The following is a 19,406-nucleotide window of genomic DNA, read 5'->3' as shown; positions in this document are numbered from 1 at the left end:
GCACGTCCGTGCATAAATGGAACTACCCCTAACATGAAGCCATTGAAGAAGCCTTTGTGTGTGTATTGGGATATTTTAATGCTGGTGGTTTGTTCTTGCGATTGGGAAGTAGGAATGTAGTTGGTTGGTACATCTGCAGCACACAGCATTTTGATTTGTTTAATGTTTCTGAACCATCGTTAAGTACATTTCCTAAGAATCGGACACATTACAGATTGCACTGCTAATTATATATGTACGTTTTGATTCCCTGCCGCTTTCCCCACCCAGGCTCAGCATGAGAAAATTATTTCCCAGCAGCAAGCTGTCATAATAGCTACACAGTCAACCCAAGCCCTGCTTGAGAAGCAAGGACACCATCTTTCTCCAGAGGAAAAGGAGAAGATTCAAAGGAATATGAAGGAACTGAAGGTGCAGTATGAAACTGCCTTAGCAGAGTCGGAGCAGAAGCTGAAGTTGACTCGCTCTTTGCAGGAGGAGCTTGAGAAGTTTGACGCGGACTATGGCGAGTTTGAAAGCTGGCTCCAGCAGGGAGAGCAGGAACTTGATAATCTGGAAACAGGTGCATCTGACTTTAATGGGATTATCATCAAACTGAAAAGGCAGAAGAGTTTTTCGGAAGATGTCATTTCTCACAAAGGGGACTTGCGGTACATCACCATTTCTGGACAGAGAGTATTGGATGCTGCTAAATCGTGTAATAAAAGAGAAGGTGTCAAATACGACAAGGAAGGTATTGATACTTCTTCAACTTACATTGAGGTACAGAATAAGCTGGATAGTGCAACTGGTCGCTTCAAATCTCTCTACTCTAAGGTAAATTGAATGTGAATTCATGTGGAATGTGTATCCATGAGATAAACCTTTTAGTTCACTGAATTGTTACATGAAATTAAAAGCAGAATTCTTTCTGTAGAGGATGAGCCTGTCTAAGGGTATTTTGTTGCTGCATCTCTCTGTATCTTATGTTTTCCCTGTATCAGGCAAAATGTATAACTGAATTGAGGAAGCAGGATTAGGGTTTAGGTTTCTCCCTTTCACTCTCAGTTTGTGAGTTTCTACAGGCTCTTGTTCCCACTTTTTGTCGTTACTCACTTCATTTTTATCTTACACTTTCTCTGTGAGCTCAGGGTGGCAAGCATAGTCTCCACCCCCACCCGACCGCAGTTTATTCTCACAAGTTGAAAAGTAGGTTAGGTAGGTTACGGTGTGAGTGAGTGGGACTGGCCCAGGGTCACCCACTGAGCTTCATGGCTAAGCGGGGATTTCAGCCAGATTCTCTCATGTCCTAGCCTGACATTCCCATGCATCACTTGTGAGCATTGCCAAACCAATTTACAGTGGAACCAGATATGATCCTAAAATCACATTCAAAAGCTGGATATAATCAGGGTTCTCACAGTGAATTTGTGAGCATAACTGCTGTCATGTTAATTAGGCTTGGAAGTATTCCTCATCATCCCTAAACCATGTTTAAATCCTGCAGTTCAATTCATTGCATGTTTCTTCAGAAGTAAGTCCCGCTGTGTTTAATGGAACTTGCTCCCTAGTAAGTTTGCTTAGGATTGCAGCTTTAATGTTAGTGTACTGGCTTTATTTAATGATATATGGTGGGGGTGGTGTTATGCGAAATACTAAATTGCCCTATTCTGTATATTTTTCTGTATTGCACAATATTTGATCTTCTCAGGGAATCCCATTTGTTTTCTTACCATTTACTCTGAGGCTTTTAAACGTGTGCTCTGAGACAACTTAGAACCGAATTTGGTCTCTGTAGCTATTTAAACAGCCCTTTTAGTGCGTTAAAAAGAGTGTCTTTAAGTGCCTAAACACATGAATACAGAAAGTGGGTGGGAGCAGGGACACGGACACACACGCGCGCACACACACACACACACACACACACACACACTCCATCCCCAATGTCCTCAGTTGTTGAGCTTTCCTGTGATGTGCTAATAAGCATTTTGCAGGTGACTTCTACTCATGTTCACTAGAATCCAAGTAGAACTCTTATAAAGAGTTGAACTCTGATAAAGCAGTGTCCTCAGTTGCATGGAGGAGTCTTTTTGTGTGCAAGTGAGCAGAAGTAGAAGCCCCTGGCACACTCCTCTGTGCAACGTGGAAGGCTGGGGACTGCAGTAGTGTGATGTATGTGAGGACATTGGGGAGTGGGGCTTGTGTGTGCACCCCTGTCCACACTTTTAACAGTCCACATGTTCAGGTGAATGCCTGAACACCCCTAAGGCAGCAGTCTGATTGCTACACTATGTGCCCAAAGCACAGATCAAAGCTTTGCCACTCAGGTGACATTCTGTGGTGGTGTGGTAAGCAGAAATCTGGGTGATGCCATAAGATTACCACGTAGCCACAGATTCATCCTTTGCCACAAATGATAATCTAGAAATCGACTAGAAGCTTCATATGGCTGCCAGACATCAGCAGGTACCACTTTGACTACTGCTCTGCATTGTGCTGGGCTTCATATTTTAGCTAAAACACCACCATTGTACATATGCGGTGATGGAAGAGAGATAAAAACTGAGATACACATTAGCCAACACACAAAATAAATTTATTCTGGAATTCTTATTTTGTTCATTTAACTCAAACTTCTAAAACTTAGGTCTTCTCAGGATATACAAACTTCCAGGTTATGATTTTGTCTGCAAACCTGACTTGTCTGGCTATTCAAATTTGACCACTAGATGGAGCCAGTTGCAATAAAAACCTCTCACATGAGTGTCAGAAGTTAGTGAGGAGGGAAGTTTAAACAAAAGTCTTGGTTCATACAACACACTCTAAGCCAAACCTTCGCTTTGCTTGATGCAGTGCAGCAGGAAAAGGGTTTGGTTTAGGGTGTCAGACAATGCAGGCTTGTGTGTGCTTTCCATGTTCAGCCGATACTGGAGCAGTATGAAAAGGCATTGTTATCACTGCATAAATATCTTGCAGTACGAGCTAAGCAGAGTATTTGAATTACTGTTACAAGATGTTTTCAAATTGCCTAAAGCTTTTAGCTAGTAATATTATATACAAATGCTTTAAAATATATTTCCATTCTTGAATACCGTTTTCTCTCTGTGCACTTCTAGTGCAGTATCCTTGGAAATAACCTCAAAGATCTGGTAGATAAATATCAGAATTATGAGGACACCTCATCTGGGCTACTGACAGGACTTCAGGCCTCTGAAGAAGCTGTGAATAAACAGTTGTCTGAGGCAGTTGCTGTAGATCCAAAAAATCTCCAGAGACAACTGGAAGAAACCAAGGTAAACCAAGTGAAAAAACATCCAGAGCTGTTGTATTTTAAGAAAAAGCACTTTATATAATAAAGGAAGGGCATGTTCCCCTTTGGTGTATGTGTGTTTGGTGGGGGGACGGGACATTAGTTGAACATGTCAGATAGAGAAAAAAATAATGCTGATTGTTACAAGGGAAACCTGGAAGTGTCCTGTCAATGACACTTTTTTGATCATTATCTCTTTGGCTTGTTCATGGGACCCCAAGTGCTTATTGAACATTGTGGCTATATGACAGGGGTCCCGAACCTTTTTGAGCCTGGGTGCACATTTGGAAAGCTAAGGAACAGTTGTGGGCCAAAACATCCATCTCATGGTGTCAAAACATGGTGCCGGGACGGACGGACCCACCACTCACACTCGGATCTGATCCGTGCTTTTTTTCTACGGACATAAATATTTCTACGGAAATAAAACGGACAGAAAGTGTAAGCAATACCCCACCCCCCAAAAAACCCTCTCAACAAAACAAAACCCAGTAAATTCAGAAAGGACATTGAAAGGGCAAGTGGCCTCATCAGGGACCAACAGTGTCTGTCTAAGAGAACCAGAAGTAGAATCAGGACAGTGTATATGTTTTTACTCCTTTTTATCCTCACCACACCCCTGCAAGGTAGATTATATTGAGAGATAACGAGTGACTCAATATAACACCCTGCCAGCTAACACGTGGGAATGCCGCTGCTCAGCTGAGCAAGCCCCATTGCTCATGAGAGCCAAGGAGGTGGGGGCAGGGATTCATTAAGCTGCTCACCTGAGGCGAGTAAGACTCACCTCAGATAAGCGTCCTCAACAAGCCTTTGGCTCGTGAGGAGACACCCCCCCCCACAAGTCCAAAGAGATCCTCTTGGGGCTCTGGGGTGGGCCTTCTGAGGGAGGTGCATTCTGACACATTTTTGTCTAGAAAAAAAGCACTGTGCTAAACTATGACTCCAGTTTATATTGAGTAACCAGCGTTCCAGAATGTTCTGACTGAAAAAAAGCCATAGTTTAGCAAGGATTTGGCCTCGGGCTCCTCGGTCCAAGCCCAGCACTCCAACTCGGAGTCACTGCATCACGCTGGCAACAGGGGAAAAAAATCACAATTCAAGTACAGTGGTACCTCGGTTTACAAACACTTTGGGTTACGGACTCCACTAACCCAGAAGTAGTACCTCAGGTTAAGAACTTTACCTCAGGATGAGAACAGAAATCGTGCGGTGGCAGCAGCAGGAGGCCCCATTAGCTAAAGTGGTACCTCAGGTTAAGAACGGTTTCAGGTTAAGAATGGACCTCCAGAACCGATTGAGTTCTTAACCAGAGGTACCACCATATTTGTGTGGAGAGAGGAAACAACAACAACAACATGGACACTTCTTCATAAGAAGTTTTTTTGTTTGTTTTTTTTAAAAAGATAACTGGATTAAGGTAGATGAAACATTCTCTTTATCTGGAGTTCTTTCCTCCAAATCCTCCTGGTTCCCGACAAATGTTATCTCTTGTGACATAAAGCAGAAGTAGCGCTATAGGCAGAACAGAGAGGGCTCTCCATCTGCAGCCTGCCCACTTTACCACCCCAAAGGCCGACTGACATCACAGATTGCGTTTTTAATAACAAAACTCTCTTCCCATGGATGGGTAACTGCTTTTATGTGACAGGGAAGCTCTGTTTATGGCAGTTGGTTAGGAGAGCCTGTTTTTTTTTTTAATGAAATGCTTATCAGAGTGGTAGCCAAGTTGCAATTTTAATGTATAGCATGAAAAGCATAGTCACTGCGTAAGTCCCATTGTAGTAAGCGGGAGCTATGCAAAAAAAGGGCAATAAGCAAAATATCTTGGGCTGCAAATTGCGTTTGCTCGTGTCAAGATAAGAAGTGCCTATTTTGGATCAGCTCATGGTTTCATTTAGTGTAGCTTTCTATCATCCCGAGTAGCCAACTGGATTCTGCTCAGAAGTTCCCCAGCAGAGCAAGATGTGTATTGTCATCTGTAAGATGTTTAATGGTGTCTGCCAAACCAATCTTACGGTTATTGTGTGCCTGTGTGTGTGTACATACACACACAAATTAGCAAGCAGTAGAATTGAAAAATTGTACATTTTTACAGGTGCTTCAGGGGCAGGTGTCCGGTCACCAGGTTGCTGTAGAGAAACTGAAAAAAGCTGCCGAAGTGCTTTTTGACACCAGGGGGGAGTTACTGCCAGACAAAGATGAAATCCAGAATACCCTGGGTAAGATGAGTAACTGTCTTCTCCATTTCCTTCTTCCATTGCTCATATTTGTAGACTGGAGAAGATACTAAGTGGTGGTTGCCTCCTCGCCTCCTACAACTAAGCTATTTTTACCGTTATTATTTTTTAAGGCAAAGGGCATAATTTACTGAATCAGGCGGAGCAGTTGTTTAGCTCTCAGCCCATGAAAATCAGCAGGACTTAGTAGTGCTCAGGTTTGGCTGGGTCATGTCCCTACAATGTAGCGCCAAACCGTACGTGACAGTGACAGGCCCGTGTCTAAATGCAGGTCTGCTGCAGTCGCATGTTACAAATGGAATGAGTGAGCCATTTTCAAGGGCAAAAGGGTGGAGGGGAGATGTGTTGAAGTTGCTTATGTGAGACTCCCAGTAGCTTTTCCGTGAGGCACTGATCAGATTTCCACCTGCTTAGCTTCAATAGCTTCAGGTGATCCTAGGGCAGCATTGGGGTAGCTGGGCCCTCCAGGTGCTGTCGAATTCCAGCTCCCATCAGTCCCACCCAGTGGTCAGGGATGATGGGCATTGTGTTCCAGCAACATTTGGAGGACCACGGGTTCCCCATCTCTGTTTATGAAGCACTTGGGTTTATCAGAACTCAGACCACACGACAAATGGCTTTTGAAACTTGCAGAACTTTCCAAACCCATTAGTGACAAGTCATAGTGTTGGTGTCGGTGGTAGCGTGTCCTGCTGCTCCAAGGCAAAAAGTCACCTTGTGCACATGGAAGCTCCAAAGTTATTGTGGAAAGAAGTTTCAACGTAACTACCGTAGCGCTAATCATATGTAAACATTTATAGTTAAGAAGAGTAGTATCGCTTTCTAGTTCATCACATCTATATTTCTTTATACAAATATTTATTTACCACTATACCATTTTTTAAAAAATCAGATTAGTTTACTCTCTCTCTATACACACACACACACACACACACACACACACACACTAAAAAGTTAAGATCAGAGGCCATCAACTATCTATTATTCAAAGGCCAGCATAGGCATTAACTGTGCATGTTCAGAATTTGTTTTCCTATTTCAAGCCGGAAAAGAATTAGGGGAAATGACACACAGTTCAGTGATATTTCTACTTGTAATAATAATCAAATATGCTGAAACAGAGAAACTGTTACCAAGAAGTGCAGAGGTAATGACGGGTTAAACTAAACTTTGGATTCAGGGGTGATCTTGTGGTTTCAGTGAGTTAAAAAGACACACATCCTAAGAGTCTGGAGAAGAGGATATCTGAGCTGATTGAGGTTTCTTTTAAAATTATAACTGTTCTGCCCTAGCAGCCATATGAGATTACTGGAATATGTATAAAGGCCTGCAAGAGAAAGCTGGCTATGCAGACTTAAGCCTTTAATTCCCTGGTTCCAACCGTCAAGTATGCGAAGCCCATCTGTTTAACATCCTGCTGTTACAAGTTAATGTATTAAAATATTGCAATACCTCTTTTCATACTCATGCCTGGCACTGCTTAACCTGCTAAATTTTTGGTGGTTTGTTTTTCAGTGCTCCGTCTGATATTTTTCTAGCTGCTTTTCTAGCTATTTGTGTTTGATATTTGATGAATGAAGAATGTGCCCAAAAAAAGTGGGAAACCCGACACTACAGAATTTCTGGGGAACCCCCCCCCCCATTTCAGATCCCCTCACCAGCTACACCCGTTCTCCGCTTTGCACCCTTCTTGAGGATAGTATGGGAGTGTGTGTAGAGACTAGCCTATTGTACAAAGACAAAATTTACATTCATAACTCTGCTTGCTTTTGCCTCTGTTACAGCGCACCACTGGCATGTTGTCCCTGGAAACTTGCCCAGAAAATAATGCTACCCACAGGCTGAAAAGGGTTCCCCATTCCTGCTGTAAAGAATAAAAGCCAGGTTGTATTTACCTGGCTTGGAGATGTAGGGTAGTTCTGAGCAACTGATAGAATTGTCCCCTTTATGAGACAGTGATATCAGTTGCTAAAACCAATCAGCAGGAAGAACAGATTAAATCCTTCTTTTGTAGAATATTGCCCTTTGACTTCGGGCCTCAGCAGTCTTTGGGGACATTTGCTTTTTATATAACCTCTTTCTTTTAGATATTTTGCAATTTGCCTTTTTAAAACCTGTGTCAAGCCACCTGAATCGATTAACTGTTCTATCCAACTGTTTTATCCATAAGGCCATCTTCTGTGGGCATGCACTTCAGGCATAGAAGGAATCACATGTTCCCAGCTCCCTTGTAAAAGGGAATCACGTGTTCCCAACCCTTTGTTGTTCTCAGAGTCGAATATGTCTGACTCCAGTCAGCGTACTGATGAAGAATCCATAGTATGCTCTCAGAAAAAAATAACTTTTATCTATGGGTCCCCTATGCTGTGAATTTTTAAGGTTCTGTTTCTAAGGTTCAGTTTCACTTGAGAGAACCTCAAGTAGAAAATTCTGCATCCTTCTGGGGCTACTCTGAGAGCCAAGCATTGTCCGCTACTGTGTGCGGCTTGTGTTAACTGGCCTCTTTCCTATATCATGTGCTATGCTCCTTGTCACAGCTAGTTATTGGTCATATTGGCTAGCTGTTTGCAAATACTAAATTCTGAAGAATACTTCTTAGGCAAATCTTTAGGTATGGATTGTGAAAGTGAGTTAGAAGAATTTTTTGGGGAGTGGGGACTGTTCCTTAAGAGGAGAGTGTGTGTGTTATTTCCCATGAGTGTTCCAGAATATGTGGGATACAGGCAGCTACAGGGATTTTTTAAAAAAAAGTTGAAAAGGGGGGGAAGACACTCCCACCACTTTGTCTAGTTGCCTATCCTGCTCCAAAACTTAGGGGAAATTTCTCCTGCCTGTTTTCAAAGGGATTATGTTTTCAACTCTCTATCTTGTTCATGGTTGAAATAAGCTTGGCCGAAAATAGCGACCCAGCAATACTTTGAATGTGTGTTTTACATGCAAAGTATTGCTTTGCTGATATTTTTGGCTAACCTTTCAGCGTTAAGGCTCTTGTAAAATTGACACTTGTGTAGATAAGAGAATATTGTCAGGTGCAGCTTTTCAAACTCCTGCCGCAGTGTGCCAAGGCAAGCTACACTTTACGGATTAACTTCTCTTCTTCCCCAATAACTTGATTAAGGTACAGGAACTATCTTTGATGTATTACAAAATTTGAGGTTCAATTCCATCGACCCCAGTCATAGGGTGTTAGGGAGCAGAATTGGCAAACACTTGTGCCTGAGACCCCAAAGTGCTGTTTCCAATTGCAGTAAATTATGTTGTGATAGCCCTGTGGTAGTGAACCTATGGCCCTCCAGATGTTGTTCGATTCCAATTTCAGCCCCCGTGGCCAATGGTACCAGGGTGATAGGAATTGTTGTCCAACCACATCTGGGTGGCTATGGGTTCCCCATCCCTTATTTAGCTGGACTATTAGCATAACTCTGCCAAAGGCAGTTGCTTGTATTCTAAAATGGTTGTGAACTTATAAACTATCCTTTATCTACTTGTTTCTTTCAGATACTATTGTGGATAAGTATAACCACTTATCCAAAGCAGTGAATGACCGGAATGAGAAACTTCAGATCACTCTGACACGTTCATTAAGCGTCCAGGATGGATTGGATGAAATGCTTGATTGGATGAATGGTGTTGAGAAGAGTCTTGAGGAGCAAGGTCAAGTGCCTTTGAATTCTTCTGTAATTCAGGATGTCATTAGTAAAAGTATGGTGAGTTAGTTTTTAGCAGAGCAAATTTTCCTACTAATGCCAGGAACTTAAAGCTCAAAGTGGGGGCGGGGGAAATCAAGATACTGAAAATAAGTTTTCATTAATACATTCAGGTATCTGAAGAAAATTCAGTCTTAAAACAGTGTTTCATTAGAGTGCATCTAAACGGTGACTTTCTCTAGTGCGCATAGTGCATTTGTGGGTGAGATGCATGCTAATATTGTATGTTAGTGTTCCAGACAACCTGAAAGTGCATGTCAGCTGTCCCAGTCTCTGTGCAGACTGCCACAAATCCAAATATACTACCAGGGTCGGCACAGGGGGCTGCACAAAACCATTGGTCGTCACTTCTGCAGCTATTGAGTAATGACTACTTTTTCTAAGAGTAGCAATAAACAAATCTGTCTCTTTTAGTTTCTTCTTTTTCCAATCTTAAGTTCTGTTTGCCACATTTCTGCATCAGTTCAATTTTTTTTAAAGAAGTCACCACAACAATTCATTAGCATTTTTGTGTGCCTTTCTCCTAAATGTACACATAGATGTGTGCAATTTTGCCCGATATACACATTTTTGCAACAATTTTTGCCTGTTATGCAGTTTTGTGTGCTACATTCATTGAATTTTTATAAATATTTCATGCTAATATACACAGTTGTGTATAGATTTTTTTAGTTTGAGAACTGCATTGGTAAATTTGGAGACGTGCAAAGGATAGCTGTGCTTTTGCTTCACATATTCTTTCATGCTCACCTTTAAATGCAATTCAAATTTCTTCCGCATCTTTATCTTTGGGGTTCTTCCTCATTGCCACTTCTTGTTTGTGGATTCCATTGCTTTAGAAACTGACTACAGGAAGTGCAGTTATTTACATCAGCTTGCAATCACTTCATTCACATAGAGATGCACCCATGAGTATGGCTGTCTTCTCAGACTTATCTATTTATCCCAGGCTCTAGAACAAGACATTGTGGGTCGGCAAAGTAGCCTAAATGCCATGAAAGAAAAATTGAACAAATTCATGGAAACAACAGACCCATCCACTGCATCCTCTTTACAAGCTAAAATGAACGAACTTTCTCAGCGGTTTTGTGAAGCAAATAATAAACACAGGAAAAAACTTGAAAAGTTGGAGGGATTGAAGACCAAAGTGGAGCTGTTTGAGTGTCTCACTGATAAACTCCAGTCATTCTTGGACAAGAAATCTCAGGCTCTTGGCGAGGCTGACATCCCAGGAAAAGACGTTACTGAGATGTCCTTATATGTGCAGGTACTGTAGATTTTTACTTTTGTGAGCCCTACATTGCCCCTTACTGAGCAGTACAATGGCTGGCGTAACTATGCCACCCACAATTATAAGAGAACCTGCTGAGTCCAAGGAATAAATTTTGAACACCGTGCAGTGTGTTCAGGTGTGAAGCAATTACTTTCTTGTCCATTTTAAAGGAAACCAACACTGAACTGATGGAGCAGAAAAAAGATCTTGAAAATTTGCAACACCTCATTGAAGAACTCTCTCCTCATGCTCTTCCTGGAGACAGGTCATTAGTGTTAGAAAAAGTAAATGCCTTGTCAAAGAAATTCAAGGAAATGGAAGAGACTATACGAGAAAAGTGAGTACAATAATCAAATTTTAGAATAGTGTGTGCTTATGGTGGTGGTGGTGATGAAAATAATCAGGGTTGTCAATGAGTAAATAATTTCTGCTGATTAGCTGTCTTGTGACTGATTTATTTTTACCTAATTACAATAATTTCCATGTGCATATTTCAAACACTTCATTATAGGTGCCTTTTTGAGGTAACTTAGAATTTGATAAATAAAATATCCCACTCAATACTAAAAGTTAATCTTTAATATCCCCCCATAGTGTACAGCGGAATCAAAATAGGCTCAGCAAAGCATGCCTTGAACTTGTAATCTTGCCAGTTCATCAGTCAACCAACCAACCAACCAACCAACCAACCAACCAACTCAAGGGTTACCAATTACACATATTAAATGCTGCAACTATAAGAGTGAGAGTTCCAAATAATGTGATGCACAGACCTATAAGACGGTTGTGGTGTGTTTTGCACTTTCATAAAGTGAAGGAGAAGTTACTGGCTTGTAACAATATTGCAGAATTAAGAAACACTCGTCATGCTAAGCCAAACCATAGCTTTGCATAGATGCGCAAGTGTATGGGTTCTCTTCTCTAGGAGTCTGCACAGTATGATAAGCAAATATGTGGTTCAGCATGGTGCAAGCAGCAAAAGAACTAGAAATGCTGAGCTGAGCCATCGTTTGGTGCGGCATGTTTTCTGGAGAAAACTAAATCATGAGTCCAATTCTAGATGATATGATAAGCAAATATGTGGCTTAGCTCAGCTTGGCACAGGGAGGAGTGAAGTGGCTGGGATTTCATCTCCAGGAACATGTGTGCACCAACCAGACAACAGTAAAAATACAGTAATAATATATAAGGAAATGCCACTAGTTGGGCTGAGATCTAAAGGGCCGGGTGTGGTGGTTTGCATGTACATTGTGACAATTAGTCCATCAAGACTCTCACTTTGGAGCAGCATTTGAAATGTGAGATGTGGTATGAGGGCCTGTAGTCTGAAAGGAACACTTGCAACCCTTCTGTGCATAGATAGGAGTTCTTTTAGTCCCGGCTATACATACTGGTTGTTAATACAGCCCATATTAGAGTTTTATCTAGAAGAAGGATTTGCCTACATTACCCCAAGAACAAGGAGACTATCTCTCCCATATCCCTTCCTTGTTTTCAATTGTGCAGAGAAGAGGATGTGTCCTCTTGCCAAAAGCAGATGGATGAGTTCAATCTTCATGTAGAATCTTTGAAGAAATGGGTAGATGAGATGACGGAAAGAATTCCAGCTATCCAGCCCTCGTTGAACGTGGAAAATTTAAACAAACATTTGCAGAACACAAAGGTGAGAGACTTCTTATCATTTCTGACAATAATTTCATTAATTGGATTTGTATGTCAGTTGATTTGTCAACTGATTGTGTCCTTTTGGTCTCAAAGAATTAAGGAGGAACGATTTCTTTTGTTGGTATTCAACTGGGTTTTACTCAGTGTAGATCCATGGAAATTAATGACTAAGTTAGGTCCGTTATTTCAATGGGTGTACACTTAGTAAGACTTAGTTGACTACTGACCATAATGACACAGCTCCAAGGGACAGACGATGCACTCGCAAGAACTTACCAACTCATTTCAAAGCAAAAGACACCTCTGTGTGTGCAGAAGGATGTATGTGTGCAGCTGCATGCATTAGTGAATAGGGAAATTTTTGCAAGTGCAGAGAACTTGGCTTGCAACTATTTGCTAGACTGAGACAGACACCTTTCGTCCCATTTTTTAGCTATGTTTCAGCACAAACTATTGCTGTATATGATTCATTTTTATAATAATAAACTGGGCATGGTTTAAATATGAGTAAAGTACTTGCAGTATTTTGGTACCAGTACAGCTTCCCAGCCCTATTTCGTTTGAGAGTTCTGCTATCTCACTTTTAAAAAAATGTTCACTCCAGTTTTTGGGTCATAAATGAGAAATGGCAGGGCACAGTTTGATGATAGAGCAAGTGGGATGTGTGACATGATGAGATAATTTCTGGCTATGTCCAGCCCATCTAGAGTGGTATGTTTTTTGTCACGCTTACAAATATAGTCAGTAGTTGAAAATAACATCTTGTTCATTTCTTAGCATTTGGAGGAGGAATGGAGTTCGAAGGCACCTGACATTCAGAAAATGATTAGCAAAGGAACAGCATTATGCAACCTAATTAGTGCTGTGACTTCCCCTGCAAGATCAAGGGGAGTAAAATCAGGTATGTTCAATGGACATTTCTACATATTTAAAAGTACATGTGAATGAAATTAAATAGCTAACACAGAATACACACACACACACACTGTCTTTATTAGCTCCCTAGATCAATAGTTGGGGAAAGTTTATGCCAGATTCCTTGATAGACATGAATTTTAAGGTACATTAGGTCACAGGTGGTATAAGAAAAGCCTGAGCCATTGGTACACAACTTGAACCCATGACCCTGAGATTCAGAGTTTCATGCTCTACCGACTGAGCTATTTCACTTTAGAAAAATACTTCTCTCTGTCACTCAGTAGCATTTTTCTGTCTTCTTCACACAAGGGCCCTATTACTTGATTGTTCTTGCTTCTTGCTTCGAACATAGCTGAATAAGCTTTTAAAGTTATTTTTAACCTCTCTTGCAAACCTCACTTCATTCTGAGCTTTGGCCTACCTGACCTTCTCCTTGCAACTGTTGGATACTTGTATCTACCTTTCCTTTGTGATCTCTCCTCTCTTCCATTTATAATACATTCCCTTCTTCCATCTTAGCTAATCCGTCAGCTCCTTATGCAGCCACACCAGTTTCTTTAGCTACCTCCTGCTTTTCTTTCTTGTTGGAATTGTTGGCATTTGGGCCTTTAATATTTCACCTATAATAAACTCCCATCTATCTGGGGCTCACTTAGCTTCTGAGTATTTCTGACCATGGGATTTCTCCCAGTAGCTCCTTAAACTTTTTGAAATTGAGCTTCTTAAAGTCCAGAGTGCATCTCTTGACTACACTCAGCTTTCCCTTCTCCTCTGTATCATGAAACCAGGAGGGCATGATCACTTCCTCTCAAGTTTCTGAGTATTTCCACCTTGTCGATCAGTTCCTCCCTGTTGGTGAGGACCAGGTCCAATATATATGACCCCCTTGTTGCTTCTTCTACCTTTTGGGAAATGAAATTACCAGAGAGCCAATTGTGGGATTTGTTGGACCTTAAATTCTTGGCAGAGTTTGAGTTCCAACAGATATTGGGGTAGTTGAAGTCTCCCATGACTACTATATCTTTCCTTTTTGAATGTTTGGTAATCTGCTCTAGGAAGGCATCATCCAAGTCTTCAGTCCAAGGTCACTGTAGTTCCTTCTCCTACCATTTTTACCCATATAATCTCATGGATCTCTTCACAAGTGTACACATCTTTTACATGTAATGCTATTTCTCCCCCCTTCCTGTTCGATCTATTCCTTTTGAATGAGTCATACCCCTCAATTCCTTCATTCCAGTCTCATTCTAGTCTCATCCCACCAGATTCCAGTAATGCCTATTAGATAATATTTGCCATCCTGTATTCAGAGCTCAAGTTTTTCTTGCTTGTTTCCGTACTCTGTGCATTTGTATAGAGACATCTGAAACCATGAGCCATTTTTTGGCACACTGCTGCCTCTGTCCTCTGTAGAGAGTCACCTGCTACCACCACACATCTCCCTCTTCTTTGGGGAGGAGCATGAATTGTTTTGTACACTGTAACTTCTACTACCACCTCAGTGTGTTCTGAGGTCTGCAACCACTGTACTTGCTCCTCTGGCTGAGAATTTCCAAACCTCTTCATCTTATGATTAAAATTCTGCCTCCAGTCCCTTTTGGAGTGTTCCCAGATTCTAGCTTTCCATGCTCCTGACTCAGGTCTCAATGCACAGTTCAGAGTTCAGGCAGTGTGCTGTGAAAACGCAGGTAGCATGAGTACCATATGACCCATGCAGGTTGTGCCACTTCCTGCTAGCTGTATGGGTTATCGGAACAGCGTAGACTGAAAACCTCGGTTTGTGTGCACTTTGGAGATCAGATCCTCTTTTTCAAAAAGAAGTGTAGCTTATCCTCCTAAATCAGAGCAATTTCCATTTTTTAGTATGGACTAATGAATCCAGCAGTAAAGGGCAAGTAACTTCAGAGCAAGTACTGCTCTAATTTAGAAAATTTATATGCTGCTTGCTCAAAGAAATAAAAAAGCAAATCATGTGTCTGGAGAGCCTTGCTACAACAGAACAGTTTTCAGTAGGTATATAAAACAGTACTGTGAAGGAACCTGCTTAATGCCACCAGACAGGGAGTTTCAGAAGACAGGTGCTGCTGTGCCAAAGGAATGACTTCTCTCAAATGTCAAATGAACATTGTGTGGCACTTGTAAATGTGAAGTAAGCAAATAGGCACATTTAGGGTAGGGCAATTCTTTAAGTATACTGGTCCCAAGTTGTTAAGCCACAGACAATAATTTTTAGTATTCGTACCAACAGAACTTTGTGTACTTGAAATAATGTTATTTTAAAAGGGTGAAATATCTGTTCAGAATTTGCTTACTAAATGTGTTAATCATTTCTTTATTGGTTTCATTATGAGGGAGTGCAAGTACCCTGAGTTTTGTGCCAATGATAAATGTTTCCCTCATGGGAAATATAGAAAAGTCTCAATATCTTAGTATGTGAACATCTCACTTACTTGGCTGACTTACTTGCTCTCACCATTTCCCAGCTGCCATTAGGCTAGCACTCACTTTCCAGCTGGTGGTGAGGGGTGAATGCTTGGCCTTCTCCAAGGCAACCATTAATTCTACTCCATTAAATAATCATCTTCAGGCTCTCTACTTACATAGACATACAGTAGATTCTACTTAGCGCTCTTATTCCCTTCATAAATAATGGGTACTCATGAAATTTCCTGTGGAACAGCTAAAAGGGGGGCAGGGTTTCTGAAGTTAATTTCACAGTGTGGAAAATCTGTAAACACAAAACAAAGTTTTACACCAAAATTTAACTTTGGGAACCCTCTCATTCTGCATTTTGTCTGTTCTAAATCAGTGTACTGCAAATGTTTTGGGGTCTTTGTTCCACAAAGCATGGAATCACAGAACTGCAACTACATGGAATATTTTGAGCTGCTGACTTAAGGCATGTTTCATTCAAGATTTTAGACATAGGTACTGATAACAGCTCAGAACAAGTTCTGTGTATACCAATTCAGTTATGCTGGGCACAAATATGCATTATATTTTGCTTTAAAATGTTTAGAACGGGCAATCTGCAATCAGAGAGTGATTGGGCTCCAAATTCCAAGCTGCAAATAATGGATACATGTGCCTTTCATAGTTAGTCTGCAGCAGTGTTATTTTATGCTTAGGGCAGCTTCTCACAGAAAGCTTTGTACACAAGTATTTCTGCCAAAGTTATAATGTCATGATGATATTAGCATGTATCTTTATGTTTACAGTTATGACAGCACTTGGGCTGAGCTGATTTGGGACTGATTTTGTGAAAATATCCTAAAAATTTGGTTGTTATGAAGATCCCACTTACAACTAGTCTACTCTTAAACCACTAAGACCAGTGTGACACACATAATAGTCTTAGACCTTGGTTTTACATTATTGTTGAAAATCTCTCTCTCTCAATATGCAGTATACAAATATTTTTATAAATAAGAATAAAAGAAAGAATTGGCTTCAACACACTGCTCATCCATTGACTCACTGGGTGCTTTAGGCAAGTCATGCTATGACTGCATTCACATGTCACACTAAACCATAATTTACCATAACATAAATGAGCCTAGGTGAGCCTTGTTCTCACATGCTCCCCTTTCCCCACGATTTATTGTATTGTCTGGACCGAAACATTTGGTTAGCATTAACTATGGGTGATGGTATCTAAACATTACCCCCCATGGAGCAAATAGCAGCTTCGATGGGGGTGATTTTCATGGGGGAAATGGCACTGGGAAAAGGGTTAAACCATTACTTCGTAGCACCATGATTCCAGTCAGACACACACATCTCCAAGGCTGTTCTTCTAAAATGCAGTGGGAGAGCTGTTCACCTGCCTATGCCACATCTAGTTTGGCCCTTAAATTGGTTTGAAAAGGGATCAAATACTTCCATAGTGTCTGAACAATGAGGGAAGAACCCAACATTGCATTATGATGATTGTTCCATCAGGGCAAGCTTGCCAGATGGAATGATCCCTCCTCTCCCCTGCTTGCTGTTCCAGGGGTACTCTTGACCTGCCCTGAGCCAGTTGGGGAACATGTGTAGGGGAGACTCCATAGTACAAGTGGAAGTCCTTGCTCAGGGCTTCTGCTGACTGCATTCATTAGTTGAATCTTGCTCTAAATCTCTAATCTCTCTTTCAGCTGTAAGTGGAACAGTATTAAATGGTGAAGGAGCAGCTACAGGTACCCAGGGATTCCTAACAAACAAAGGTGACTAATAATGGCTCACTTAAATACATAAATCTTATAAGCAAGCATAAGATGTTTATAATTTGTCCCATTTTAATAGAATTTTATAAATAACAGTCAAGACCCCCTATTCAGCTGGGGTCTTCTACACTTTGACATATATATGTATATGTCTATGTATATGCATGCATCCGGTTAATTCAACTTCTGTCTGGTTTCAGTGGGTGAACCAATGATTGTGGTTAATTGAGAGCCAAGACAAGATAAGGAGTTATTTCCTGGCTTTTTAATCCATTAAGAAGTAATCATGAGTAGCAACAGTAGCAAGGTTGTTATCTCTAGCAGGTGGAGTTCATTGTTTTTAAGAAGTGACTTGACTATCAAGTGACCCAAGATAACATATGAATATAAGAAGCTGCTTATGCTGGAGAGCCAAAGTAGATGTGACATTGGAGATATGTGGAGTCTCTCACACCATTCATTTGAACTTTACTTCAGCAACTGGGGCGGGGGGGGGGTGATGTTCATTGAAAAAGGACGGATTCCCCCTTTCCCACTAACTATTCCAGTCCAATTTGGAGTTCCACAGCTGCCCTCAAGGGGAAAATATAATCAGAAGACACTCCATGTATCTCCCATTTTGCCTCTACTTTGGCCTTGAGTGAGAACATTGGAACCATCCAAATAGGGGTGGAATTCAGAAAGGCCCCAAACAGACTAACCTCTTATATTATTGTGTTTGGCCTGCCTAGCTGTTATCATCCTGAGCCTCATTCTTGAATCTTTTGCATGTGTTAACAGAAAACAACGGAAGTATATATTTAAAATTAACAGGCATGGTTTTTAAGGTGTGTTTTAATAAAAATTAACATGCACACATTGTACTATAACAGGCTCTGGAACACCTCGGTTTTCCTAAGAAATCAGATGTTGAAATTAGGGTGGTGATAACTAGCTGTGTTCCAAAACCCTTAAATTAGAAACCAAAATAATGCTTGTCTTCATGCAGGATTTTCTTTCAGAAGTCCTTATACAATACAGTATTTCTGTACAAAAAAATAAATAAATCCACTGTCATCAGCCTGGTGACTGGTTCATTCTTTCTTAATCTACTAATATTGGGGTATCAACTTTGTAGGAAAGAAATGACTGTAACCAATTATTCTAGTTATTATTTCATGGAAGGATTAAAAACTTTTAATGTATAATATTTGCATCTTTTCTTGCTGTCATGACTAGAATCAAAATAATAATGTATGCCCACCTCTCTTGCAGAAGTGACCACTGTCCAACACAACATGTCAACTGTAAGCCATAGTTATGATGATTTGGGAGCTGTACTGAAGGAAAAAAGATCAGAACTGGAATCCACTCTTTCAAATATGCAAAACATTCAAAGAGAATCAAATTCAATGATGGAATGGTTACAGAATATGGACACTGCTGCAGCCAAATGGGAAGCAACTCTTATTGACAGCGAGGCTGTTAAAGAGCAAGTCGATCAACACAAGGTAGTTTCTGTCTCCCCCTCTGTTCAAAACTATCAATTAAGCATAATTAATTTTTAAAGTGAGCTTCCTGTTCATATTAATGGGCAGGGTCTGTTTAATAATTTATGTAACAGTACAACCATATATTAGCACTTTGTACTGACGCCTTATGGAAATACCATAAAAAATGTTTTATCAGGCATAGATTCAGAAGTCAGATTGCATACCTGTGATAAAATGTATCAGAGCTGCCTAAACAGATTAAGAGATCATCTCAATGAATCACCGCTTCTGCCAAGCACTTTGGTTTTTATGTATTCTCAAGCCTAACATGTTCATTCTTCATAGCTATTTGAAACAGAATTGAAACAGAATGAGAATAAAGTGCAAGAACTGAAGGATAGAGTGACAGAGCTATTGGAGAAGAACCCAGACTCTCCTGAGGCACCGAAATGGAAACAGATGTTGGATAAAATAGGTATGGCAGGTTTTATTTTGCAGTGTAGGAGAGGGTCAATGATCTAACATTTGGCAAAACAAACCATAGATTGAATGTCTGTGAGCTTTGGAGAGAAGGATTGCACCTCATCCACATGACATACTAGAAAACTCTTCTGGACATGCTTTTGTTCATACATGA

At 40.7% G+C, this 19,406-nt stretch overlaps 1 protein-coding gene across 19 annotated transcripts in view; it reads left to right on the top strand.

The window, feature by feature from the left end:
* Positions 1-19,406, top strand: part of LOC310703246 (dystonin-like) — a 303,015-nt gene that overhangs the window by 193,452 nt on the left and 90,157 nt on the right. For all 19 annotated transcript variants that reach the window (XM_083495364.1, XM_083495375.1, XM_083495358.1 and 16 more), the window contains 11 exons: positions 271-816; positions 3,096-3,272; positions 5,388-5,511; positions 9,028-9,236; positions 10,186-10,503; positions 10,680-10,846; positions 12,016-12,172; positions 12,952-13,075; positions 17,229-17,297; positions 18,552-18,787; positions 19,115-19,244. In XM_083495364.1, coding sequence (XP_083351490.1) covers positions 271-816; positions 3,096-3,272; positions 5,388-5,511; positions 9,028-9,236; positions 10,186-10,503; positions 10,680-10,846; positions 12,016-12,172; positions 12,952-13,075; positions 17,229-17,297; positions 18,552-18,787; positions 19,115-19,244 — 2,257 coding nt within the window. The remainder of the gene's footprint in view (positions 1-270; positions 817-3,095; positions 3,273-5,387; positions 5,512-9,027; positions 9,237-10,185; positions 10,504-10,679; positions 10,847-12,015; positions 12,173-12,951; positions 13,076-17,228; positions 17,298-18,551; positions 18,788-19,114; positions 19,245-19,406) is intronic.

The sequence above is a fragment of the Podarcis liolepis genome, assembly GCF_965112155.1.
Source record: "Podarcis liolepis genome assembly, chromosome: 3".
NCBI classification, from domain to species: domain Eukaryota; kingdom Metazoa; phylum Chordata; class Lepidosauria; order Squamata; family Lacertidae; genus Podarcis; species Podarcis liolepis.
This window is presented reverse-complemented; position numbering and strand designations above follow the sequence as displayed.